Here is a 25,087-nt window from a genome sequence, read left to right as displayed (position 1 = left end):
GCGTCAGACAAGCTTGAACCTTCGTGCGCATGCGTGATTTTTTTTCACGCCTGTCGGTTGCATCATTCGCCTGTGAGCAGGCTTTGAGTGAGGAGTGGTCCACCCCTCTCATCGTTTTTTTCATTGTTTAGGAATGGCTCAGAGACTGCCGCTTTGCTTGATCAAAATTTTTTCAGAAACTGTGAGGGACACCATTCGAGAAATTCAGATGGTTTTTGACAGGCTGAGCGACCATTTCATTTCTAAACGGATGGCTGTATGGATCCTTGACCATCGTGTGCAATTTCTCTGGTTATCACAAGAGCTGGACATCAACTATTTTCCGGCAGATTTCACTTTTAACAAGAGATTTTGTCATGGAAAGCCAAGCGGAGGCTTCACGCGTCACGATGGATTCACTACTGGAGCGAGACAAAACCACCTCCGTTTTGGTCTCACAGGACGGCTTTGAGATGGCGTTCAGACAGCTGTCGGTGGTTTTTCCATCGAGTGATTATCCGAGAAATTGTGGATGTGCCTGGACATGCCAGAACATGTCCTGTGAGGCTTCATCACGGCGTTGCTTTGCGCCATGCGGCACCGCAGCGACGCATGGAATTCCTCCGCACGTCTGTCTCAATGTGCCGAAAAAGTGCTGATGTCCACGTCTTTTCACAATTCCTGTGCTAGCCAGATGACATCCCGGATAAAACACAGTGTCCAGTTTGGAAATGAACAGCACATTCCACTGTTACAGGAATTTTTGTCATGGAAAGAGGAGCGGAGGCTTCGCGTGCCCCGAGCGAGAGCCCGCTCGGGGCTCGCCTCCCCGCGTCACCGGGTAAGTGAAAAAAAGGATAAGAGTAGTGGTATTTCACCGGCGGCATACGAGAGACACCTCCCACTTATTCTACACCTCTCATGTCTCTTCACAGTGCCAGACTAGAGTCAAGCTCAACAGGGTCTTCTTTCGCCGCTGATTTTGCCAAGCCTGTTCCCTTGGCTGTGGTTTCGCTAGATAGTGGGTAGGGACAGTGGGAATCTCGTTCATCCATTCATGCACGTCACTAATTAGATGATGAGGCATTTGGCTACCTTAAGAGAGTCATAGTTACTCCCGCCGTTTATCCGCGCTTCATTGAATTTCTTCACTTTGACATTCAGAGCACTGGGCAGTTTCTAAAGGATAAGCTCCGCGGGTCAGATCCGACACCCTCTGTAAAACCATACAAAAATCACAGACAACTTCACACGTTTAAGATGTTTATTTAACTCTGGCAAGAGTTAAATAACAGGACATATCACAGTGAGCAAATTAAGGATGACGACATTCAATTAGCAATGATTATACGATGTTCTGATAGTTTGGTTTCGTAGCGGGAGTTTTAGGAGTAACATTCGTCCTAATTTAACAGGTAATTTACTTTGGTATTGTTAACCTGAGAGAAGATTAATGATTTTGAATAGAGTTAAATAAAGCCACTCTGTTTATCTGACAACATAGCCCGGTCTTGTGCAGTGCAGCGAGTCTCCGTGAGGTCCAATGCTGGAATTGTCTGGTTCAGTCGACGCTCTGTCTGCCACACGGCTGTCTGCAAGATTTCAAAAAGGTATAGGTTGGACCATCTATGACTGAATGTTCTGGAGTTATGGGGTAAAAACAACAAGAATGGTGACAAAGGTCAATTTCAGTTTGTACAGGGGTCAAAAGTTAAACTTGTTCCAATTTTGGTAAAAAAGTGGTGCAAATTATTGGTTGAGCTAATAGGATTCATAAATGGCGTAGTTTTGACTGTGTTGAATGCTTGGTTTGCAAAGTACTTGTCAAACAATGTTGATGTACATTGGATTCTGTGGCATGTGACAGATGTTACCCTGTAATGTGACAATTGAGAATGACACATGGTGCAAACTATTCCTTTTTAAAACCCTATTAACTTAACCAATAATTTGCATCACATTTTACAAAGAATGGAGCAAGTTTAACTTTTGACCCCTGTACAAACTGAAATTGACCGTTGTCACCATTCTTGCTGTTTTTACCCCATAACTCCAGAACATTCAGTCATAGATAGTCCAAACTATACCTTTTTGGAATCTTTGTGATCACACACATAATGTGGTATAGTATATAGTATTTCAATATGATAGGAGCATTTTAAAATTTTGACCCCTGTGTAATTCGTCATTGACCCCTACCTGGCCGCCATATTGGATTTTCAAGTGGCCACACTTTTTTCTCAAACACTGATTTATGAAGAACATTCATGCCAAATCTAATGCTTGTATGCCCAAGTGAAGGATTGTTTCGATTATCTGCTGCACTATACCTGTGTAGCGGTACGTTCTGTGTATATGACTGCGTATAACTAATGCATGTGTATAACTAAATCTGCATAGATTCAACAAAGTAATTCCAAGGTTATCAAGACGGAGTATTTGTGATAGGTTAGAAGGATAGCACGCCTTTAAACACTATGCTCAGGACAGCGCCAATAAATAATGATAACTCATAAGGTGATGTCATATTAAAAATAGTTAAAAATAGGAAAGTTCTTAAAATGTTAAAAAGGTTTGTAATAAATATACATTTACATAAAAGCCTTCAGAACAATATAAATACAGTTAAGAGTTGGTTAAAAGTATGTAAAGTATGTTATTCTTTATTTTTTCTAAATGTTTTGTAATTCTATTCAAAGGAATTGTGACCGCATTCTCGGAAATTGTCTAGTAATCCTGGGGGATCCTTTATTTTTACAACTTGTAATGTCTTCCCACACCACTGGAGTGATTTCGCGGGGTTTCTCCTCATTGCAATAAACCTCTGCGTGGGAGAAACAACCCGAAATAACTCTCGTGATCATTTCTCTCATATTTTCAGAGGTACTGCAGCATATTACCCCATATCCTGGGTACAGCATTTGGAGGCACCGCTGGGATTGCTGCTTAGATGTCCGATGTCCACAGCCTGTACGTCGTAGTCTGAGCCTGCTAAATCCCCCACATCACCCAGGCAGCCTACAGTGAGGAAGGTGTTGCGGTTAAGGAGAGGTGGCAGCTGTGCTCCAGTCCACGCATCCTGAGGCCGACCAGAGATCACCAGGAGCTGCACGGATCCCACAGCTTGGTCTCCCCTGTACCTGCAAAAGTTCCTCCTGTCTACTGCCAAAATGTCACTGCTGGAACAGCAACAAGAACAAATCGTGCATGGAGTGCACACTTTGCCTAAAGAACAGTTAGTGTCCATCTGTGAGTTTCTTGGTATAGCAGGGAAAATAAAGGCTGACACAAAAACACGCCTGTCCCTGCTGACGCACATCCAGATGCATATTGAAAGAGAAGAAATGAAAGAATTGGAGGATGAAGGGATGTCTGAACTATTGTCACTGAAGAATAAGATTGCTGAAATAATAAGTGTTGAAAATGACTTACCTGGAGAAAATGTAAATGAAAGAGAAGACTCAGGGCGAACAGACCAGCCAACTACTACTCCACGGGTAGCAGAGACAGTTAATACAGTGAGAAGCGCAGTGGCTAATATTCAGTCCCAAACAAGTAACCGCCCTGTGAGTAGTGTGCCCAGTCAGCAGCAACCAGGCGCCTATTGGCACAAAGATTTCAAAATATCAGGCCAAATAGGAGAGCCAGGCCAGAAGGATAAACTGACATTTTCCAGTCTTGCCCATCAGATCGAAAATGGACTGAGCAGAGGTTACTCAGAGTTTGACATTGTAGATGCTGTCATCAGGGCTATCTTGCCAGGTCTACAACTACGCAGCTACCTGGAGGGGAAAGCCCAGCTCACTTTGCCCACTCTACGCCGCATTCTTCGCTCTCATTTCCAGGAGAAGAGTGCCACTGAACTCTACAAACAACTCGCTTCAGAGGTACAGAACCCCAAAGAGACTGCCCAGAATTTCCTGATGAGGGTCCTCGATTTAAAGCAGAAAGTCTTATTTGCATCACAGGAGTCAGAGTCAGGTCTTAAGTATGACCCAGCACTAGTGCAGCGTATGTGCTTGCACACCATACTGACAGGCCTTCAGAGTGACAGTGTCAGGATCGACATGCAGCCACTGCTCTTAGACAATGGCACTCCCGATGAGCTCCTGCTAGAAAGATTAAACATAGCTTGTGCTAATGAAGCAGAGAGGAAGCACAAGAAAGGGTGTTTAGCCTCACAGTCAGCCACTAGTGTGAGCGCAGTTCAGTCAGAAGATGCCGGGCCTGTCAAAAATTCAGTAAAGGAAGTTAAAGCTAAAATCCCTCCTGAACTAGTCACAGAACTAGCAGATCTAAAGACAGACGTAGCCTCCCTGAAAGGTCTCAGTGCAGAGATACCGCAAATTAAAGAGACACTACAACAGCCAGTGTCTAGTGCTCAGTTGTACGTTCAGCCGCCAGTTATGCAGTACGATCGGGACCCGCAGCAGTTTCACTTCTATCAGGGCCCCCGCCAAAAACCATCACCCTCTCAGTATTCACCACAGCACTACCAAGGTCACCCAGCTCGTCCAGAAAGGAGGTGCCACGCCTGCCAGCAGTCCGTAACTAATGAGCGCTGCACCCACTGCTTCTTCTGTGGGAGCGAGGAACACTTCCAAGCTGGATGCAAAAACAGAGGCACAAAATCACCTCGAGAGAGACATTTAAACGGGCAACGGTTACCACTGAGGGACGAGTGTTAACCATCGCTGACAGCAACAGGTCCCAACAATGTGCCCACTGCAAACAAGAAGATCCAGACATGAACTTGAGACGGTGTTCAGCATGTAAAAAGACATTCTATTGTTCTAAAGCATGTCAGAAGCAAAACTGGATTGAACATAAGAGACAATGCAACAAGTTAAAGATAAACAATGAAAATGAGATGGTCCACATCCCACTGCCACCAGTCCAGGTGAACACCCCTCACAAGGTCACATCTCTGGTGGGCAGACAGTGTTTGGTCGAGTGTCTCCTGGATGGCCACAGACTTCAGGCCTTGTGGTACTCAGGCTCACAAGTGTCAATCATTGACGAGAGATGGAAAGAAGACTACTTGCCACACCTAAAGCTGAGAGATGTTGCCGAGATGATGGACTCCACTGAACTGAGCCTCACTGCAGCCAATGGGACCAACATGCCATACCTCGGGTGGATCGAGACTACATTCCAACTTGTTTCTGGGGCAGAACCACCTGAGGAAATGATCATTCCCATGTTGGTAATGAAAGGTTGTTACCTGTCGCACCCCATTATAGGTTACAATGTCATTGAATGCATCTTGAAAAGGACTGAAAGAGCTAAAGCATTCAGTACAGTGAGAAAAGCATTCCCCAACCTCAAAAGAAACAAGGTGAAAGCTTTCATTCAGGCTGTCAGTGCGAATACAGCAGATGAGTTTCAAGTGAAAACAAAAAAGGACTGTATTACTGTTCCTAAACAAAGGCATATCCAAGTGGAATGCCGTGTAGCAGCACAGCCATTTAAACAAGACATGACTATGCTATTTGAGCCAGATTTAAACCCTCAGTGGCCAGACAATCTTGAGTTCTTTGACACTCTGGTCAGAGTTAAAAAGGGCACTTTACCTGTCATAACTGTGGATGTCTCTAACCCCACTGACCACGACATTGTTCTGGTAGGTCGTACCTTAGTTGGAACGGTACAGACTATAACGGCTGTTTTACCTGCCCAGATGTTTGAAAAAGCCACTGTAGCTACAATTAATCCCACCAGCACACAGCCCTTATCTCGCTCTAATGAGAAGTGGGATCCTCCTGTAGATCTTGGCCACCTCAGTGAAGAACAGAGGGTCATAGTTAAGCAGATGCTCAGAGAAGAATGTGACTCTTTTTCTATAACAGACAATGACATAGGCTGCATTGAAAACTTGCAAATGACTATTTCACTCAAGGACAATGAGCCTGTCAAACGCACATATCTGTCAGTACCACGCCCCCTCTATCAGGAGATGAAAAGTTACCTGCATGACCTAATCGCACAAGGCTGGGTCAGGAAGTCAAACTCCTCATACTCCTCACCAGTCGTATGCGTTAGAAAGAAGGATGGCACTTTGAGACTGTGTATAGATTATAGAGACTTGAATAGAAAAACCCATCCAGATCGCCAGCCCATCCCACGTGTCCAGGACATTATGGACAGTTTAGGTGGTAACTCCTGGTTCTCACTATTAGATCAGGGAAAAGCATACCACCAGGGGTTCATGTCAGAGGAAAGCCGCCCACTCACTGCTTTTGTGACCCCCTGGGGATTGTATGAGTGGGTACGCATCCCCTTTGGACTCATGAATGCCCCTGCAGCATTTCAACGCTGTATGGAGGAGTGCTTGGAGGGACTTCGCGACAACATATGCATCCCCTACCTGGACGACACACTGGTCTACAGCAAAACTTTCAAAAGTCATGTGGAGGATGTGAGAAAAGTGCTCCAGCAGCTAAGAGACTTTGGTATTAAACTTAAGTCAAGTAAGTGTGACATTTTTAAACCTGAAGTGCGCTACTTGGGTAGGATAGTGTCAGCAGAGGGCAGCAAAGTTGATCCTGCTGATTTTGAAGCTGTAAGAGCACTCAAGGACATTAAACCGCAAACTGTTGGTCAGCTCAGAAAGATGTTAGGCCTTCTATCATACTACAGGCAATACATAAAGGACTTTTCCAGAAAAGCAAACTGTCTATATGAACTGTTAAAAGCAGACAAGGACAACGAAAATTTGACCACGAGAGTCACAAAGCAAAAGAAGACGAGTCCCGTTGTGCCCTCATCCACACAAATAATGTGGACTGACAAACACCAAAGTGCACTCGAGGAACTAATTGACTGCCTGATGAACCCACCAGTGCTCGGCTTTCCAGATTTCACCCAGCCATTTATTGTACACACTGATGCCTCACACGAGGGACTCGGTGCAGTGCTGTACCAAAGACAAAATGATAAGCTGCGAGTTATTGCTTATGGCTCGCGCACATTAACAGCAGCTGAGAAAAACTACCACTTTCATGCAGGCAAGCTCGAGTTTTTAGCTTTAAAGTGGGCGATCACAGACAAATTTCGAGACTACTTATATTATGCCCGTCATTCACTGTGTTTAGTGATAACAACCCATTAACTTATATTTTGTCCACTGCCAAACTGAATGCAACAACATCAAGATGGGTCGCAGAGCTCGCTGACTTTCATTTCACTATTAAGTACAAACCAGGAAAAGAAAATGGTGATGCTGATGCTTTGTCGAGAATGCCCCTTGATGTAGAGACTCTAATGAAAGACTGTTCTGAGGAACTCCCTCCTGACTCTATTGCAGCTGCTATCCAGGCCATAGAGGCACAAAAGGAGACCCCTGCCACATGGTCAATGTTGGCCACAGCTTTGTCAGTCACAGCACAAGGTGTGTCAGCCGAAGCATCACTCACACCCATCCCAAAAGAACAGCTAAGCCAAGCACAAAAGACTGATCCTGTTATTGGCCCTGTATTACAGAGCAAAATGTCAGACTCAAAGCCACTGACCAGAGAGCTAAGAACTTGCAGTCCAAAAACAAAATGCTTATTCAGAGAATGGGACAAGCTAGTGCTAGATAGTGATGGCATTTTGTACAGAACCACTTCTGTCCGCAAACAGCTGGTACTGCCAGAACACTTTAAGAAAACAGTGCTTGACGAACTGCACAATAAAATGGGCCATCAAGGTGTCGACCGCACCGTGTCTTTAGTACGTGACCGCTTCTTTTGGCCTTACATGCAGACAGACATCGAACATTATGTGACCCGTGTGTGTTCCTGTGTCAAACAGAAAAAACCCAGTCGCGATTCAAGAGCCCCTTTGACCAACATTGTAACAACACAGCCTTTTGAACTTGTGTGTATAGACTTTCTTCATCTTGACAAATGCAAAGGTGGTTTTGAATATATTTTAGTGATTGTTGATCACTTCACACGCTTTGCACAAGCCTATGCCACTACTTCAAAGTCAGGGAAAACTGCTGCAAACCTCATCTTCAATGACTACGCCCTGAGGTTTGGTTTTCCTTGTCGCATTCACCATGACCAAGGCGGTGAATTTGAAAATCAGTTATTCACTCAACTTAAGAAACTCAGTGGCATGGCCGGCTCAAGAACAACACCCTATCACCCAATGGGGAATGGTCAAGTCGAACGCATGAACAGGACGTTGTTACAAATGCTTAAGACACTCACTGAAACAGAAAAGTCAAACTGGAAGGACTCTATCAACAAGCTGGTGTACTCCTACAACTGTACTCGTTGTGATGTGACTGCTTACTCTCCATTTTATCTACTGTTCGGGCGCTCACCCAGATTGCCAGTAGATATGCTCTTTGGACTATATTCAGACCCTGGTTTTAGTAACCACAAAGACTATGTTGAAAAATGGAGAAAGGGCATGGATGAAGCATATACCATTGCAAATGAGAATGCCAAGAAAACAGCTGACAAGAGCAAAAGACATTATGACACGAAAGTAAGGAGTTCTGTGTTACAGCCTGGCGAGAGAGTCTTGGTCAAAAACCTGACTCCAAGGGGAGGCCCAGGGAAACTCAGAGACTATTGGGAGGACACTATTCATAGGGTAGACAGACAAATGGGGCCTGACCTCCCAATCTATGAAGTGAGACCAGAGAGAGGCAAAGGACGCTCTAGGGTGCTACACAGAAACATACTCATGTCATGTGACCACTTACCTTTTGAACCAGCCCCAGAAAAAGACAACCCTGTAAAACAGAAGAGGAGAGACAAAACTGCCCCAGATACTCATGTGTCTGATGATGAGAGTGGTGATGAGTTCAGCTTTTACCATGCACCACCTCAGCCGCCTGGTCCCCAGCCATCAGACCTTCCTGAAACGAAACAAGAACCTGCTGCAGTGAGACATCAGCCTCCAGCACCAGCCCTTGCTGCTGTTCCAGCAGGGCCAACCGGTGGAGACCATCTGGAAGCACGTCACCCTGCGGCTGAGGAGGCAACTCATGAGGAGATGGATTCAGTTGCTGGCGATCCTCCAGCCCCTTCGTTGCCTGCTGCATCTGAGGGAGCAGAGGAGACCACGTCCCAGCGCCCTCAACGAGAGAGACACCCGCCGAAACGGATGACCTACGACTACCTAGGGACCCCATCCTGCTACAGTGTCCAGCCTGCACCGCCTCTGCTGCCTGTGTACCCAGGTCTGGCCCCATGGTTCCCTACGCTGCAGCCATACTACACTCAGCCCTGCCATCGAGACTTTTCCTTCTATGGTTATAAACACAGACAATAGACTGCTTACTGACTCCTTAGTCTTCAGTCTTCAGACCTGATCTGTAGTGAAGTGATGGCTAGAGCCCACAGATATGGTTTGCTTTCAAGTTTATGGACTAACGGGTAAATATAGAATGTTGATAGTTTTGACATGTAAAAGTAAATGTTTTGATTATAATGTCGGGACGACATTTTTTTCAAGTGGGGGAGAGTGTGATAGGTTAGAAGGATAGCACACCTTTAAACACTATGCTCAGGACAGCGCCAATAAATAATGATAACTCATAAGGTGATGTCATATTAAAAATAGTTAAAAATAGGAAAGTTCTTAAAATGTTAAAAAGGTTTGTAATAAATATACATTTACATAAAAGCCTTCAGAACAATATAAATACAGTTAAGAGTTGGTTAAAAGTATGTAAAGTATGTTATTCTTTATTTTTTCTAAATGTTTTGTAATTCTATTCAAAGGAATTGTGCCCGCATTCTCGGAAATCGTCTAGTAATCCTGGGGGATCCTTTATTTTTGCAACTTGTAATGTCTTCCCACACCACTGGAGTGATTTTGCGGGGTTTCTCCTCATTGCAATAAACCTCTGCGTGGGAGAAACAACCCGAAATAACTCTCGTGATCATTTCTCTCATATTTTCAGAGGTACTGCAGCACATTACCCCATATCCTGGGTACAACATATTCACAGATGAAATTTGTATGGTCAACACATATGCACCTAAAAATTAGATATGTGTAAACAAAATAATGCAGGGCAAGTATTATTCAAAGTCTACACTCAATGCCAGTCAATTCTGTGCAGAAAGATGAAAAATATTTTCAGCACTGGTGAATACTTGTCACACATAAATTTTCAGTTGTCTGCAATAATTAAAGTACAAGAATGTAAGACATTATGATGCCATATGTCCACTTTCAGTGGTTTTCTTACCTGTTCAAAGCTCTTGATTGGGTTTTTTAAATTGATATGGTGCAGGTTTCCCAGTATTGGCAGTGCCCAGGGTCCGGGTGGGAAGTTTTTGGGTCTCCTGCATTTGAAAAGAAGAAGAAGACTAAAAACAAAGAACCACAGTAGGATGACAGAAGCCAACATAATGTAGACTGTAGGAGCTGACTGTAGGATGTGAGCCAGGAGGTCCAGTAGGAGAAGATATACCCCAGGTCTGTCAGACCTCCTCCACCCACAGATGTCAGAGGGTGGGGTTACAGTAAGAGGGACTGGATCTTTGGGGAAGCAGCAGACTGTCAGACATGTGGAGTCATGGAGTTTGTGCCAACACTGTCAAAAGTAAACTTTCACAGAAATCTCACATGTGAGTTCCCTGACAGTTCTACAGCCTGTATTACCATCAACGCAAGGCCGTCTGCTGCTGTCATCACAAAGCTGAAAAAATATAGAAAAGATGAGCTCAAACGCTCATCAAAAGAGTAAGAAAAAAAAATCCTTTAAAAGGAGGCGCGTACAAATGCTTTAATGAACTTGTCATGATGTCTGTCTGATCTTACACAACATGCTATGTGTGGTGTCGTGCACACGTGTGCACGGTAAATTTTGCAGAGTAAAATTTACTCTGCTGGGATAACATTTGGTCCCAGTCCAAATAGAGTTAAATATACTCTATCACAGTGCTAAATCAACTCTTATTGGAGTAGAAACACTTGATTTGACAAGACGGTGGAGCTGATTTCACTCTATAATAGAGTCTATTTAACTCTATTTAGACTGGGACCAAATGTTATCCCAGCAGAATATATTTTACTCTGCAAAATTTACCGTGTGAGGGGTCGTCTCTCAGTAGTGGTACCAAGTTAATGTGTTTGGTCTGCTAAACTGTTAAATAAAAATGGTTTGGATCCAGAAGCTCCTCCCTTGTCCTGACGTGGTGTCAGAACGACCTGACTGAATGGCCAATTCAATAGGGAAAATGTCGAAAGTCATATGAAGCGCAAAACACGACAACAGAGACAACTGTTGAACAACTGAAGTCGTACATCAAGCAAGAATGAGAAAGAATTCCACCTACAAAGCTTCAACAATTAGTGTCGTCAGTTCCCAAATGCTTATTGAGTGTTGTTAGAAGGAAAGGTGATGTAACACAGTGGTAAACATACCACTGTCCCAGCTTTTTTGAAACATGTTGCAGGCATCCATTTCAAAATGAGCAAATATTTGCACAAAAACAATAAAGTTGATCAGTTTGAACATTAAATATCTTGTTTTTGTGGTGTATTCAGTTGAATATAGGTTGAAGAGGATTTGCAAATCATATTCTGTTTTTATTTACATTTTACACAACGTCCCAACTTCATTGGAATTGGGGTTGTATACATACACACTCATAACAACAAATACAAAAGGAACAAAGACCTAAAAAACTTGTAAGAACTTGTTGGCATACAGAACAGTCTTCATATGACACTGTGTGTGACAGCTGATGTTCTTTTCCATTGATCAGTAAAACCTTTGCACTTTTTACCAAGATGATTAAAGCAGCGTAGAACAAAGTCTTGCACTTTACCACAGGTCCACATGACTGAAAGTCAAACAAACATTTTTACTCTCATTGTGTTGAGATTGTTGATGAGTAATCTCATTAGGACGATTTGAAAGGTGATGTTTACACAGAGAAGAAGCTGTCCATCCAAACTGTATCTTTGTTACGTAATAGTTCCTGGGCTCTCCGTGTCTGGTTTTTTTTGTTGTTGTTTTTTTTGTAACTTTGCCGTCTCTCTATTTCGCTTCAGCACAGTGATGTAGGACAAACTGAGGTTTGGTTGGTGCTGACAGATCCCAGTCTTCAGGAGGAGAAACCCAGGAGACCATGTGGACGAACACTGGCCCTGTGCGTGAAAACATCCTGCGTCCTCACTGCCCCTGTCCTCGAAGCGCTGAACTCCTCCCCTGCCTGCAGCTTGTCATTCACAGATCCTCTCAAAGAACATGGTAGTGTTTTTTGTTATATTGCATTCTATTAAATTCTTTTTTTTAATGTCAAAACTCGTGATCTAAAGCGGTTCTGTTTGGCTCATCACACCCAGGGAACTGTGTCAAACTAACACCATCTTACAGCCAACAAGCAACATTTTGTTCATAAAAAATGTTTTGTCATCGTTAACAGGCTTCTGTTTAAAATACTTATGAAGTTTGTCTGCTTTCATCCATTGCGGTGTTTTTTTTCACAGTAATTAAAGATGGCACCATTAAATGTATCAAACACGCCGCTTTTCACGCCACAATAAAGCCTTAAAAAAGTGGTGTAAAAAATGTAGTTTAGATGCACAAAATGTGTCAAATACACGGTCACGGTTGGGCAAGTAAGGTAAGACATTATATTTGTCTGCCCAACGGTTGGGCGTGTAATGTTCAATGTATGACTTATCTGCCCAGCGGTTGGGCGAATAGCCTTTGCCTTACAAAAATGGGGCACTTTTCGTGACAATATCATGAACCAATAGTTAATGTATATTTCGTGATGCTGAATCACGACATGCCGTGAGATATGGTAGGGAATAACATACAAAAAATAGAGAACAATACAAGGGGTGGAAGGGCCCAAAATAGGCTAATTTATGTTAATTAGGTATGAACGTCAAAGGAACCAAACAACTGAAAATCTTGTATCTGTCATCAAAAGGACTGAAATCCTGTTCAAATTCACCTGTAGTGTTGTTAGAAATCCTACAAACTGAAATCGGTGCATTTTTAGATAATTAGCTAATTATGTAATCATAATCAAGCCGGGGTCTTGTTCACGAGTGAGGGACGGATGGAACGTGAGATCGATAGATGGATCGGTGCAGCATCTGCAGTGATGCGGTCACTGTATCGGACCGTCGTGGTGAAGAGAGAGCTGAGTAGGGGGGCAAAGCTCTCGATTTACAGATCGATCTACGTTCTGATCCTCACCTATAGTCATGAGATTTGGCTCATGACCGAAAGAATGAGATCGTGAGTACAAGCGGTGGAGATGAGTTTCCTCCGCAGGGTGGCTGGGCACTCCCTTAGAGATAGGGTGAGGAGCTCGGAGTCGAGCCGCTGCTCCTCCACGTCGAAAGGAGTCAGTTGAGGTGGCTCGGGCATCTTTTCCGGATGCCCCCTGGACGCCTCGCTGGAGAGGTGTTCCGGGCACGTCCCATTGGGAGGAGGCCCCGGGAAGACCCAGGACACGCTGGAGGGACTACATCTCTCGGCTGGCTTGGGAACGCCTTGGGGTTCCCCCGCAGGAGCTGGGGGAGGTGTGTGTAGATCGGGAGGTCTGGGCGGCTTTGCTTGAGCTGCTGCCCCCGCGAACCGACTCCGGATAAAGCGGAAGAAAATGGATGGACTTATCACTTCAAACATATAAGTGTCAAATTCAGGAGGTGTTCAAATATGTAAGAATCCTAAAGAGGTTGTAATCATGCAAATATGGCTTAAACAAAAAAGTATGCCCCGTACCAGATAAGACAAAACCCAGAGGGAGATGATTCCAAAGGCACCAAAACACTTTTTGAAGCTCTGTGATTGCTCATTCATCAACTTCAGTCACAACTTCTGTATCCATGCAGAGAAAACATATGTACCAAAAAAAAAAAAAAAAGTCCCTGGCAGGAGTCTGGGTGTGTGAGCGATTTCCTACCTGGCTTTAGCATTTTCTTTTTACAAACAGATCACAAGCTGTTGGTTCCACTGATCACCATGTACAACCTGGACAAAGCACCACTCAGGTGCTTGTTGATGCATCTTATGTGTCAGTTTTAAAAGCCATGTACGTCCTCGATAACCAACTAACAGTTGATGACACACTTTGTTGAAATCCACCGAGGGACGAGACAACATCCAACACAGTGGAGGATGTTAAAGCATTTGTTGTGTTACGGCACTGAGGTAGCCTTCATCCACCTTCACACCTTTTGGGTGACAAGCCATCCCACCTTCTAACTGATCTGCAGGTGAAGACTTCTTGTTTCACCAGAACTCTGTTAGTGGACTCATGTTCAGGGTTCCTGTTGAGTCTTCATGGTTACTATTACAGCCAGGGGGCACACAAGGTCCCCACTGCATTTCACCCCAACAGGCCAACCCCAGGTGTTCGCATCGTGGCACCTGGGTATTGGATCAAGACTTGATCAGACAGCATTTGTGTCACAATGCAGATGACGTCCTGGATTTTGACACCTGATGATGGTGGAACTGTTCCACAGAAATGAAACAGAGAGTAAACTTGGCACACTTGTTGGATGAGTGTCACAGCAGCAGGTTGCACACACCGTGTTAAATCCTTATTTTGTTAGTGGAGTCAAAACAACAGATTGACCATATGCCTCAAAAAGTCTGTACTGATACCTCAACAACACCGCCCAAGGCAAAGCCAGAGGACGACGTGACCCAGTCCATCTGCACAAAGCTGTTATGTGAATTCTGAATAGATTAAAAAATATTCCACTGACATGTACATTTTTCAGTATTAAAAAATCAGTACCTTAAAATTTTCATGTGTCAGTAAAATAATCACAGTAAACAATATAACATAGGTGAGTTTGTTTAGCATCAGGTCTTTAATTCATTCATTCATTCATTGATGGGAAGAAATTAAAAACCCTCTTCACACTCAGGATGCCAAGAATCACTTTATCTTTTCCTGCAGATAACCCACTCTCCTCTGTTTTCCTGCAGGTGTATGAATGGCACCAAAAAGTCATCCTGAAGAGCCAACAGTCGAGTTGTAAATTGATCTATTACAGTCTAACAGAGCAATTACAAGGAGTAGAGGAGGTTCAGGTAGATTAGCTTGGGGTCAACTTGGGGTTAGCTATCCAAAGTAATGGACAGTGTGGTAGAGAAGCAGGCACGGTGGAGAAAGGTGGCAGAAGAACATCTGCAAGAGTGAAAGGGAAAGTTTACAAGACGCTGAGACCAGCTATGTTAGAGACAGTGGCACGAACAGAAAGACAGGAAGCCGAGTTGAAGATTGACAGGAATGTCATCTGATATAAATACTGCAGTTTTTTTTTTTTTTTTTTTGCAGCTTCTAGTCTTTTTTTCAAAGGGAGGGGCTGATGGAGCGGGGCCCTTACCTTTGAGATGGACCTTTTGGTTGAAGCAATAACATCATAATTTGTTTTACATTGGAATTTGGTTCTAATAGGCCCTTTAAGTGCTTCAGCCTGTTCATCTAGTATATTAAATATATTCGATTAGTATATTAAATTCTATCAATTTTCAGTCTTTTCTCACTCCCTCCTTTCTTGCTGCTTCCGCAGTTATTTTGTCTGATAGTGTCTCACACTCCAACACAATCAGTTTGCCCTTGAAGTCGTTTTCTCTTCCATTTTTCCACATATTTCTGTCTTTCTGGATCGCATTGTATCATAAATTTGACATCACCTTCAGGTGAATTGTTTTTTGTGCAACAATAGCAACACGATTGCGTATTCCCCATTTTGGTCGTCTGTGGGGTTGATTCCTAGGGAATCCTAAACAGACGATTTATTTTTCCCTTTTTTACTGTTTGGTTATCAGTCTGACTGAAAAGTGTCAACCACTTCAATCTCCCGAAGGAGGTGGGTGACCTTGCCTAGTGCCTCTTTTCAGTCACGTCCTTCAACACAAACAGGTGTGGTGCGTAGGAATGATTTCACAATTTACAGAGACTCTTTGTTTTTGTCCCCTGGAATGGGGGATGTCAGGAGTCCAGTGCTTCAATTGTTTGTCATTCCATTCATACAGGTCATTCATACAAATCTCATTCATTCGTTTAGACAGCTGTATTTTGTCGCATCCTGTTGTAAAATCCTGCGTAAATTTGATCACTATTACTTTTCACACTGTTAGACGTCTTCTGATGTTACGTTGATGGTAGTTTGATAGTACTTTGATCTTATAGTGGTCTTACTTTGATGTTAATTTGGTCGTATAGTGGACTTTTTTATTCTGTCATGACCCTGTCATGTTTTTGACAGTCACCCTGTAACTGCTTTTCTTTGGTCGTATAGTGGACTTTTTGTTCTGGCGTGACCCAGTCATGTTCTTTAACAGTCACCCTGTAACTGTTTACTAATTTGACCCTGTCAAATTTGAACTTAGTCCTGACCTTGTTAGTCCATAAAAGATTTTATTGACATGACCCTGTCACGTCGTTGACAGTCACCCCGTAACTGTTTCTTAATTTGACCCCGTCAAATTTGACCTTAGTCCTGCCCCTGTTAGACCATAAAAGAATTTACTTATTCATCTGTCAGGTTCGTTGATTTTTTCAGTCCACATGTCGTCAATCCTCCGTTGTGGCCAGAGGATGAAGCTGTAAGGACCGGCCAGGTTGAGAATTCACTCACCGGGATTTTCCTTCGGTCTCCCTATGGAGCCGGCCGTCGACGGGCTTCGGTCTGTCATCCTCTGGTCACAGCAGACGGGTATGTTGACATCCGGGTCACGGCACCAGAAAATATGTCAGGTTTAACCCCTTTTTCACCTGCACATACAAAAAATGACTCAACGGAAACAGACAGAGAAATTTCTTTTTGTGGCTTTGCGCAAAGGGGAAGAGCTCAACAGAACCTGCTGTGCAGCTTATTCCGAAGAGGTCCTCAACTTTGCAGCCTTTTATTGAGACACAAACATGGGTGGTTACAGGGTGAATCATTCATTTACATACACGTGATCGTATGATGCACTTTGCAAGTAGACAGACACAAGACACTTCAAGGCTGTGGAACATTCTGCTCCTCTGACTAATCAGTTTCTGCTGGCACAGGCCTCTGTCTGCAACCTTGACGGTCTTGGAATGTTTAAGCAACTATTCTTACAGGGTTCATCTCAGGTTGTGGTAATGAGAGAATTATGGTCAAAAGGAAAATATAAAAGAGCAGATGTAATAAATAATAATAATAATAATAACATGTTTGTACATTACATTTTATCTAACAAAGATACTGAATTTTTTTTTTGGGGGGGGGAGGATTACGAGGATGGACAGGATTAGAGGTGATCAAAGGGACAGCACAGGTTGGACAGTTTGGGAATGAAGTCTGAAAGGCGGGATTGAGATGGTCTGGACATGAACAGAAGAAGGCATAAATAGGGAGAAGGATGCTGAGGATGGTGCCGTCTGGCCGAAATATACACTAAAAAAAGAACTAACTTAAAAAAAGAGTTACAATTGGTAATGAATGAATGAAGTTGTTGAACTTAAGTTAGCAAGTAAGATCAACTCTAACTTACAAACCTAACTTCAAATGACTTCATTCAGGTTTTACCAATCGTAATGCTTTTAAAAGTTGGTTCAGTTCTCTTTTTTCAGTGTAAGACAAAGGCCAACAACGAGGTTTATGGATGTGCTGAGGGAGGACATGCAGGAGGTCGGTCTGACAGAAGAAGATGCAGAGGTTAGGGTGCATTGGAGATAGATGATCTGTGGTGACCCCTAGCTGACAGGAAAATCCTTGCTATAATCCAATGCCAAATATGGTCTCACAGTGTGGTCCTAAACTGGAACTTCATGCGGTACGGTTTGGGAGTCAGAGTGACCCCGTAGACTGGAATGTAGTCTGGCTGTCCTGCATCTTGAGGCCAGATGAACTTGAACTTCCTCAGCAGAGTCATGATGAAGAGTAAAAGCTCCATACGAGCCAGACCTTCTCCCAGACACATCTGAGGACCTGAAAGATGAACATGCAAAAAAACAAACGTATTTTAAAGTTACATTTTCTCTTGTGAGTTCTAACTGCGGAGCATTATGATGTCAAACCTGCAGAGAACAGCATGAAGGCTTCTGGCTTAAAAAACTGTCCCTGGTCATTGAGGAAGTTTTCAGGATTGCATTCGTTTGGGAATTTCCACTGTCCCTCTTCATTCAGCACTGACGACATGTTTTGGATGATTATTGTTCCCTAAGAAGAAAATTAAATAATCACAAAACTGAAAAGATTTAGTGTCAGGTGACCAGACACTGTGTGTAGTGGGTCCTTTTTTGTCCTGACTTATTTAGAAAGAAATCCCAGTTTGTGTTTTGAGCATTCATGCACATGCTGTGTGAACGTGAAGACTTCTGACAGTGTGAGAAGACAAGTAGGGTTGCCAACTCTCTGAAAAATAAATAAGGGACACCTCACCGCCAGGGCCGACCGGCCGACTGACCGTTGCCTTCACCCTTCCCAGCGTCTGTGTGAAACTATTTTTAACCATTTGACTGTTGACTTGACCCTGAATTTAGGTAGATGCATACATGCATTTGTTCTGATATGAACACATGGAAAACAAATTATTATTTAGCAATTTATTTTTAGTGCAAAATAAATTTTCACTCACAATTTCAATATGAGCATTCTGTCTTCTTTAAAAATAAATCTCTGTAGTGCTATTGCTTAACTTAAAATTGTATAAACAAAAAAAAAACAAAACAGAAAATTTGCATCATCCAAAACAATGTAACAGTGCAAAACAATGTAACAGTGCACATTTACACATTTAGTGTAATAAAAAGTGCAAAAAATAAAGTCTGAAAAGTAAACAATACTATTATAGCGCACCTTTTCCACCCAGCCATTTTCCTTTTCTCATTCTCCCCTGTATTTTTGCATTCTTTTTTGTTTTTTTGGAGGAGTAGTAACGTCGTTACAGACATTGCTGTCCGTAGACATATCTGCAGTGTCAGTGTCGGTGTCTGTATCGATATCAGCGATGCTGATTTGTTATTGTCGTCCAGCGACCGTCGTCGGCTCATGACGTCGGTATCTTCTTGCGAGCAGATGTCCCTCGACCAATGAGATAAGAGTGATTCTGTATCGTCAACTCGTGTCTGTCAGCTCATTGGTGAAAAGCAGGAGAGAGGCTGGGATCAAATTTACCATAAGTTTCCATATAAAGCGCCAGTCAATTCCATTGACATTTTACAGACTTTTTGATTCTCACAGAAATACGGGACAAACTGCGTCCCGTTTCAGGTCAATACGGAACGCACACTTTTATTTCCAAATAAGGGACGATTCCGTTTTTCAAGGGACGGTTGGCAACCCTAAAGTCAAGTGATACTCCACGGACATGTCCTCTCCATTCCATGTGTGACAAATGTGACTTTTCACTTGGACTTGTCTTGTCTTATCTCTGCAGCGACATTCATGTCTCTGGGTCCCGGGAGTTTGAGGTCAAGGTTTATTGACGAGACACTCACACACCGATTAGCCCAGTTTACCACACTTTGCTCCAGTGGAAGTGTGATACTCACTTCCTGTTAACAGCTTCACAGGTCTGATGTAACACTGCCATCTAGTGGTACTGGCATGGCACACATCTCAATATATCTTCCTTTTTACAAGAAAGTCATCTTGTACTTGAACATTACCACTTAAATTGTGCAACCTACTTGCACAATTTCACATATTTGTCATGATTCTTTTTATTGTTGTTATTATGCTTTTTATTTCTTTTAATATTTAACATTTCTTTTACTCTTTTAATTGTGCTTTTTAATTGTTTAATTCACTTTAATTTGTTTTTGGCTTGTTTTGTGTGAAGCACCTTGGGGCGACGCTGTCGTGTGTTGGCGCTCTACAAATGGACTTTCTGATCTTTAGAACTTAACACCATATAACCTATGTTTGCGCTACTGAATGTAACACTGTTCACTGTTCACAACTTCAACATAAATTTCTTCACCATCACATCCATATCTTTTCCCCTCCCCACAATCTGCACATTGCATCTCTTCAATCACTCTTTTTGGTTTCACAACCACCTTTTTTGGTCTTTGACCCTCTGTTACATCAGTTTGCTTGTCTTTGTCTGCCTCTAGACAGGTTTGATTGTCCATTCTTTCTGGTTGTTCTGCCTGGTTTGGAATGGACATCTCATTTGTGTTAGTGTCCATGAGCTCTTTCTGTGCACTTTTAGCAGGTGCCTTCTTTTTTGCCTCATTGTTGTCCCATACTCTGTGATGACTTCATACAATCTAGGTGTTGTCTCCTTGACCACCTTAGCTAGCGGCCCCCACTGCTCATCACATCTTACCCGGACAATGTCCTCCTGTGTGAGTGGGTCAGAGACTTGGCTGTTCTGTTGTACAGTTCAGTCTGTCTCTTTTTCAGATGGGGGGTGGAACACACTTTCCATTTGGTGTGTGACTGATGGAAGTCTGGTCCTGAGCGTATGATTCGTGAGCATTTCTGCTGGTGAAAGTCCACTGTCCAAGGGTGATGATGCTCAGTAGTTCAGGATGGCTAGATGGGGATCTTCTGCATTTTCTGCAGTTTTTTTCAGACTGTACTTCACAATTTGCACTCCCTTTTCTGCTAATCCATTCGATTGTGGATAGAGAGGGCTTGAGGTTACAGGTTCAAAACCATATTTTTCTGAAAAGTCCTTGGAGCATTGACTTGGGCATTGAGGTCTAGTGTCACTTATCACAGTCACAGCAATTCCATGGCATGTGAATATCACTTTGTGTGTGTGTGCTACGACTCTTTCAGCCATTGTGTCACTCTGACATGCAGATTCTGATTAGTTGGAGTGATAGTGATGACCAACAGGTAGTCCTTGCCTTTGAGTTGAATAAGGTCCTGGTATAGGTGGTGCTGGCAAGTTTCACAGCACTGTGTGTATGTCTCAATGTCTTTATGCATACTCGTACATGGCCAGTACAACACATCTTGTGCACATCTCTTGCATTTCCCAATTGCTAATGCACTAATCTGACCATCTGCTGTCTCATAGAGGTACATATGACAGTCTTGGTGCCTTTTAACAGAACACCATCCAGCACTGATAGTTCTCCTTTGAAGTGCTGGTATGGCTTGTCCAACTTAACATGCCCTGGTAAGTATATCTGCTCCATGACTCTTTTTAGTTGTTAATCCCTTTGTGTTTGTTTGCTATTCATGACCATTTTGTATCTGACACTGGCATATGTCCTCTAAAAGAGTCCAAATGGATCTGCAGTACCTAAACCATAGTGCTTCTGGCATTGCATAGGCTGGCCATACTCAATGCATCGGCCAATACCAGGTGTTTGACAGGTTTAAACTTCAATTTCACATCAGATTTCTGAAGTCTTAGCATTAAGTGCTGTATGCATGATGACTTCTGTGAGATAGCTATCGGTGGCTTATGATCATATCAGAGTATTACTGACCTTCCATAAACATATTCATGGAACTTCTCACAGACAATGACAGCTGCAGATGTCTCTTTCTCAATCTGTACGCAGTTTCTTTCTGCACTAGTAATGCTGTGAGATACATACGCCACCTTTTCTATTCCAAAGATTTGTTGCACTGTTCTGTGGAACACCTTGGGGAGCGGATTCCAAATGGAAGTCTTAAAAAGCAGTGTCTTCTAAATGGAGTATTAAATGTGCACAGTTGGGAGCTTTCCTCATCCAGCACATTTTGGTAACACCCAGAGGAAGCATCTCCTTTAGAGAAATACCATTCTCCACTCACTGCACTTGTTATGTCTGATTTAGATGGTAGCCTGTAAAGTTCACGTTGGATTGATTCATTTAGGCCTTTAGGGTCTATGCACGGTCTCAGATCTCTGTTAGGTTTCTCATTCATTGGGTTCCGCTATTTTCCTAATAACTCCTTCTGTAATCAAAGTGTCTATTTTCTCCTTGAGACTCTTTTGCAAAAGTGCAACTGCCACTTTTCTCACTACATGTATGACTGGTTCTGCATTACCTTTAAGCCTTATTTTATGTTTGCCTGATAGGTGGCCTACACTTCTGAACACCTCTTAGTACAGGTTCTAAGCAAACGTAGTGTTTAAATTATGAAGAAAGCACATGTAGCCAGGGATGCCAAAAAGGGAAGAATAAGGAGAAGGATTCTAGGGGCCCATGATTGACAGAGGCCAAGAGAGGCCTCTAATACAATTATAATACTGACAAAATAATATGGGGGATGGCCCAGTAATATTTCTTTTCATGGGACCCTAAATCCCTGGTGGTGTTCAGAATAATAGTAGTGCTATGTGACTAAAAAGATTAATCCAGGTTTTGAGTATATTTCTTATTGTTACATGGGAAACAAGGTACCAGTAGATTCAGTAGATTCTCACAAATCCCAACAAGACCAAGCATTCATGATATGCACACTCTTAAGGCTATGAAATTGGGCTATTAGTAAAAAAAAAAGTAGAAAAGGGGGTGTTCACAATAATAGCAGCATCTGCTGTTGATGCTACAAACTCAAAACTATTATGTTCAAACTGCTTTTTCTTAGCAATCCTGTTAATCACTATTCTAGTATTTAGTTGTATAACCACAGTTTTTCATGATTCTTCACATCTGCGAGGCATTCATTTTGTTGGTTTGGAACCAAGATTTTGCTTGTTTACTAGTGTGCTTGGGGTCATTGTCTTGTTGAAACACCCATTTCAAGGGAATGTCCTCTTCAGCATAGGGGAACATGACCTCCTCAAGTATTTTGACATATCCAAACTGATCCATGATACCTGGTATGCGATATATAGGCCCAACACCATAGTAGGAGAAACATGCCCATAGCATGATGCTTGCACCCCCATGCTTCACTGTCTTCAGTGTGAACTGTGGCTTGAATTCAGAGTTTGGGGGTTTTCTCACAAACTGTCGGCGGCCCTTGGATCCAAAAAGAACAGTTTTACTCTCATCAGTCCACAAAATATTCCTCCATTTCTCTTTAGGCCAGTTGATGTGTTCTTTGGCAAATTGTAACCTCTTCTGCACATGTCTTTTATTTAACAGAGGAACTTTGCGGGGGATTCTTGCAACTAAATTAGCTTCACACAGGCGTCTTCTAACTGTCACAGCACTTACAGGTAACTCCAGACTGTCTTTGATCATCCTGGAGCGGATCAATGGGTGAGCCTTTGCCATTCTGATTATTCTTCTATCCATTTTGATGGTTGTTTTCCATTTTCTTCCACGCATCTGGGTTTTTTTTTTTTTTTTTGTCCATTTTAAAGTATTGGAGATCATTGTAGATGAACAGCCTATAATTTTTTGCACCTGCGTATAAGTTCTCCCCTCTCCAATCAACTTTTTAATCAAACTACGCTGTTCTTCTGAACAATGTCTTGAACGTCCCATTTTACTCAGGCTTTCAAAGAGAAAAGCATGTTCAACAGGTGCTGGCTTCATCCTTAAATAGGGGACACCTGATTGACACCTGTTTGTTCCATAAAAATGACAATCTCACTGACTGAATGCCACACTACTATTATTGTGAACACCCCCTTTTCTACTTTTTTTTACTAATAGCCCAATTTCATAGCCTTATGAGTGTGCATATCATGAATGCTTGGTCTTGTTGATTTGTGAGAATCTACTGAATCTACTGGTACCTTGTTTCCCATGTAACAATAAGAAATATACTCAAAACCTGGATTAATCTTTTTAGTCACATAGCACTACTATTATTCTGAACACTACTGTATATACATGTACTCATACATACATATATATGCACACACGATGATAATACTGGCACACAACACACAAACCCGAAAGTAATAACAAATCAATAGACCTAAGTCTTCAACTATAGTATGCAATTTTGTTATTCTTGAAATGTCTTTTAAAACCTACTAACGTACCAAGTACTTTAATGTTGTCGGGACAGTTGTTCCAGATGTTAACACCTTTGACAGATACACAATGACTTTTTGCAGTAGTTCAGATCCTTAATTTTTCAAACAATAAAATTCCTCTCAAGTTATAACTGGAGTCCCTCAGTTTAAACAGATCCTGGACATGTTGTGGCAGCAGTTTATTTTTAACTTTATACATAATTTGTATTGTAAAGTAATAAACCAAGTCCCAGAATTTTAGAATATGCAAACAGGCAAACAATGGATTCGTTGGCTCACAATGTGATTTGTTACAAATAATTCTCACAGCTTTCTTTTGCAACAAAAATATTGGATTAGTAGTAATTTTATATGTATGTCCCCATACCATTTCTTTACTAATAGCCCAATTTCATAGCCTTAAGAGTGTGCATATCATGAATGCTTGGTCTTGTTGGGTTTGTGAGAATCTACTGAATCTACTGGTACCTTGTTTCCCATGTAACAATAAGAAATATACTCAAAACCTGGATTAATCTTTTTAGTCACATAGCACTACTATTATTCTGAACACTACTGTAACTGGTGACATCATAAAGCATAAAGAGTGGCTGTTGCTTGGAAACCATGTCAACCACCTTCTACCATCATAAGCAAACAAGCTTTGACTGAGCTTAGTGACATCATAAAGCAGGGTGCTGTGACAACACTTTCACCTCAAACATCAGGTCTCTGTTGTCACAAAGCCTCTAAAGTTAACTATAAGTGTGTGCACAGTTCACAACTTCATGGATCATCTGGAGTGAGCAGAGAAATATTTGTCTTGATTCTGAATAAACTTTCATCAACCTTTAGAATAAAAGATCTGTCAGAATGCCTCATAAAAGCAAGAAAGTGGTACGTTTTTCATATTTAATTGTTTGATGTTCCATTATGTTTGCACTGACCTGCATTATCTCACAGGGGTTCAAACTGTGAACATTCATATTGATTATAGTTAATTGGTACTAAATGACAGAGGAATTCTTGGCAATTTTAAATTATGTGTCTTACATCTCTGTACTGCAGTTGATGGATGAATTCATATATTCACTGTGAAAAATTTAACAGCCCTGTTGTTGTGCAGGTGTTAGTACACCTACTTATGGTCTGATTGCTGCTCAGCAACATGAGCAGTCGGACTACACGTGTGAATATTTTGTACTTTCTACTGGATTTTTACAAAGAATTTGATTCAGGTGACTGGGGGGTGGGGGGGGGGGGGGTATGTGGACATCCTGTCAGTTCTCAGGATCTCCACATCATTGTTGCTTAAAGTGA

The 25,087-nt window shown here is 42.3% G+C and overlaps 1 protein-coding gene and 2 long non-coding RNA genes across 3 annotated transcripts in view; 1 reads left to right on the top strand and 2 right to left on the bottom strand.

The window, feature by feature from the left end:
* The window catches only part of LOC117516190 (cytochrome P450 2J6-like), a 36,369-nt gene extending 26,030 nt beyond the window's left edge, over window positions 1-10,339 (bottom strand). Inside the window, exon 1 of the mRNA XM_034177102.1 lies at window positions 10,178-10,339. Within this exon, the coding sequence (XP_034032993.1) occupies window positions 10,178-10,339 (162 nt within the window). The remainder of the gene's footprint in view (window positions 1-10,177) is intronic.
* Window positions 837-21,464, top strand: LOC117516194. The gene is made up of 3 exons (XR_004562327.1): window positions 837-1,154; window positions 4,227-4,229; window positions 21,454-21,464. It is a non-coding gene; the product is annotated as an uncharacterized LOC117516194 (long non-coding RNA).
* On the bottom strand, window positions 12,384-24,554 carry LOC117516195. Its single transcript, XR_004562328.1, has 3 exons — window positions 24,476-24,554; window positions 23,255-23,260; window positions 12,384-12,395 (listed from the first exon to the last, which is right to left on the bottom strand). It is a non-coding gene; the product is annotated as an uncharacterized LOC117516195 (long non-coding RNA).
* Window positions 24,555-25,087: the final 533 nt, after the last annotated feature.

Source organism: Thalassophryne amazonica, chromosome 8 (assembly GCF_902500255.1).
Source record: "Thalassophryne amazonica chromosome 8, fThaAma1.1, whole genome shotgun sequence".
In the NCBI taxonomy this organism is placed as follows: domain Eukaryota; kingdom Metazoa; phylum Chordata; class Actinopteri; order Batrachoidiformes; family Batrachoididae; genus Thalassophryne; species Thalassophryne amazonica.
This window is presented reverse-complemented; position numbering and strand designations above follow the sequence as displayed.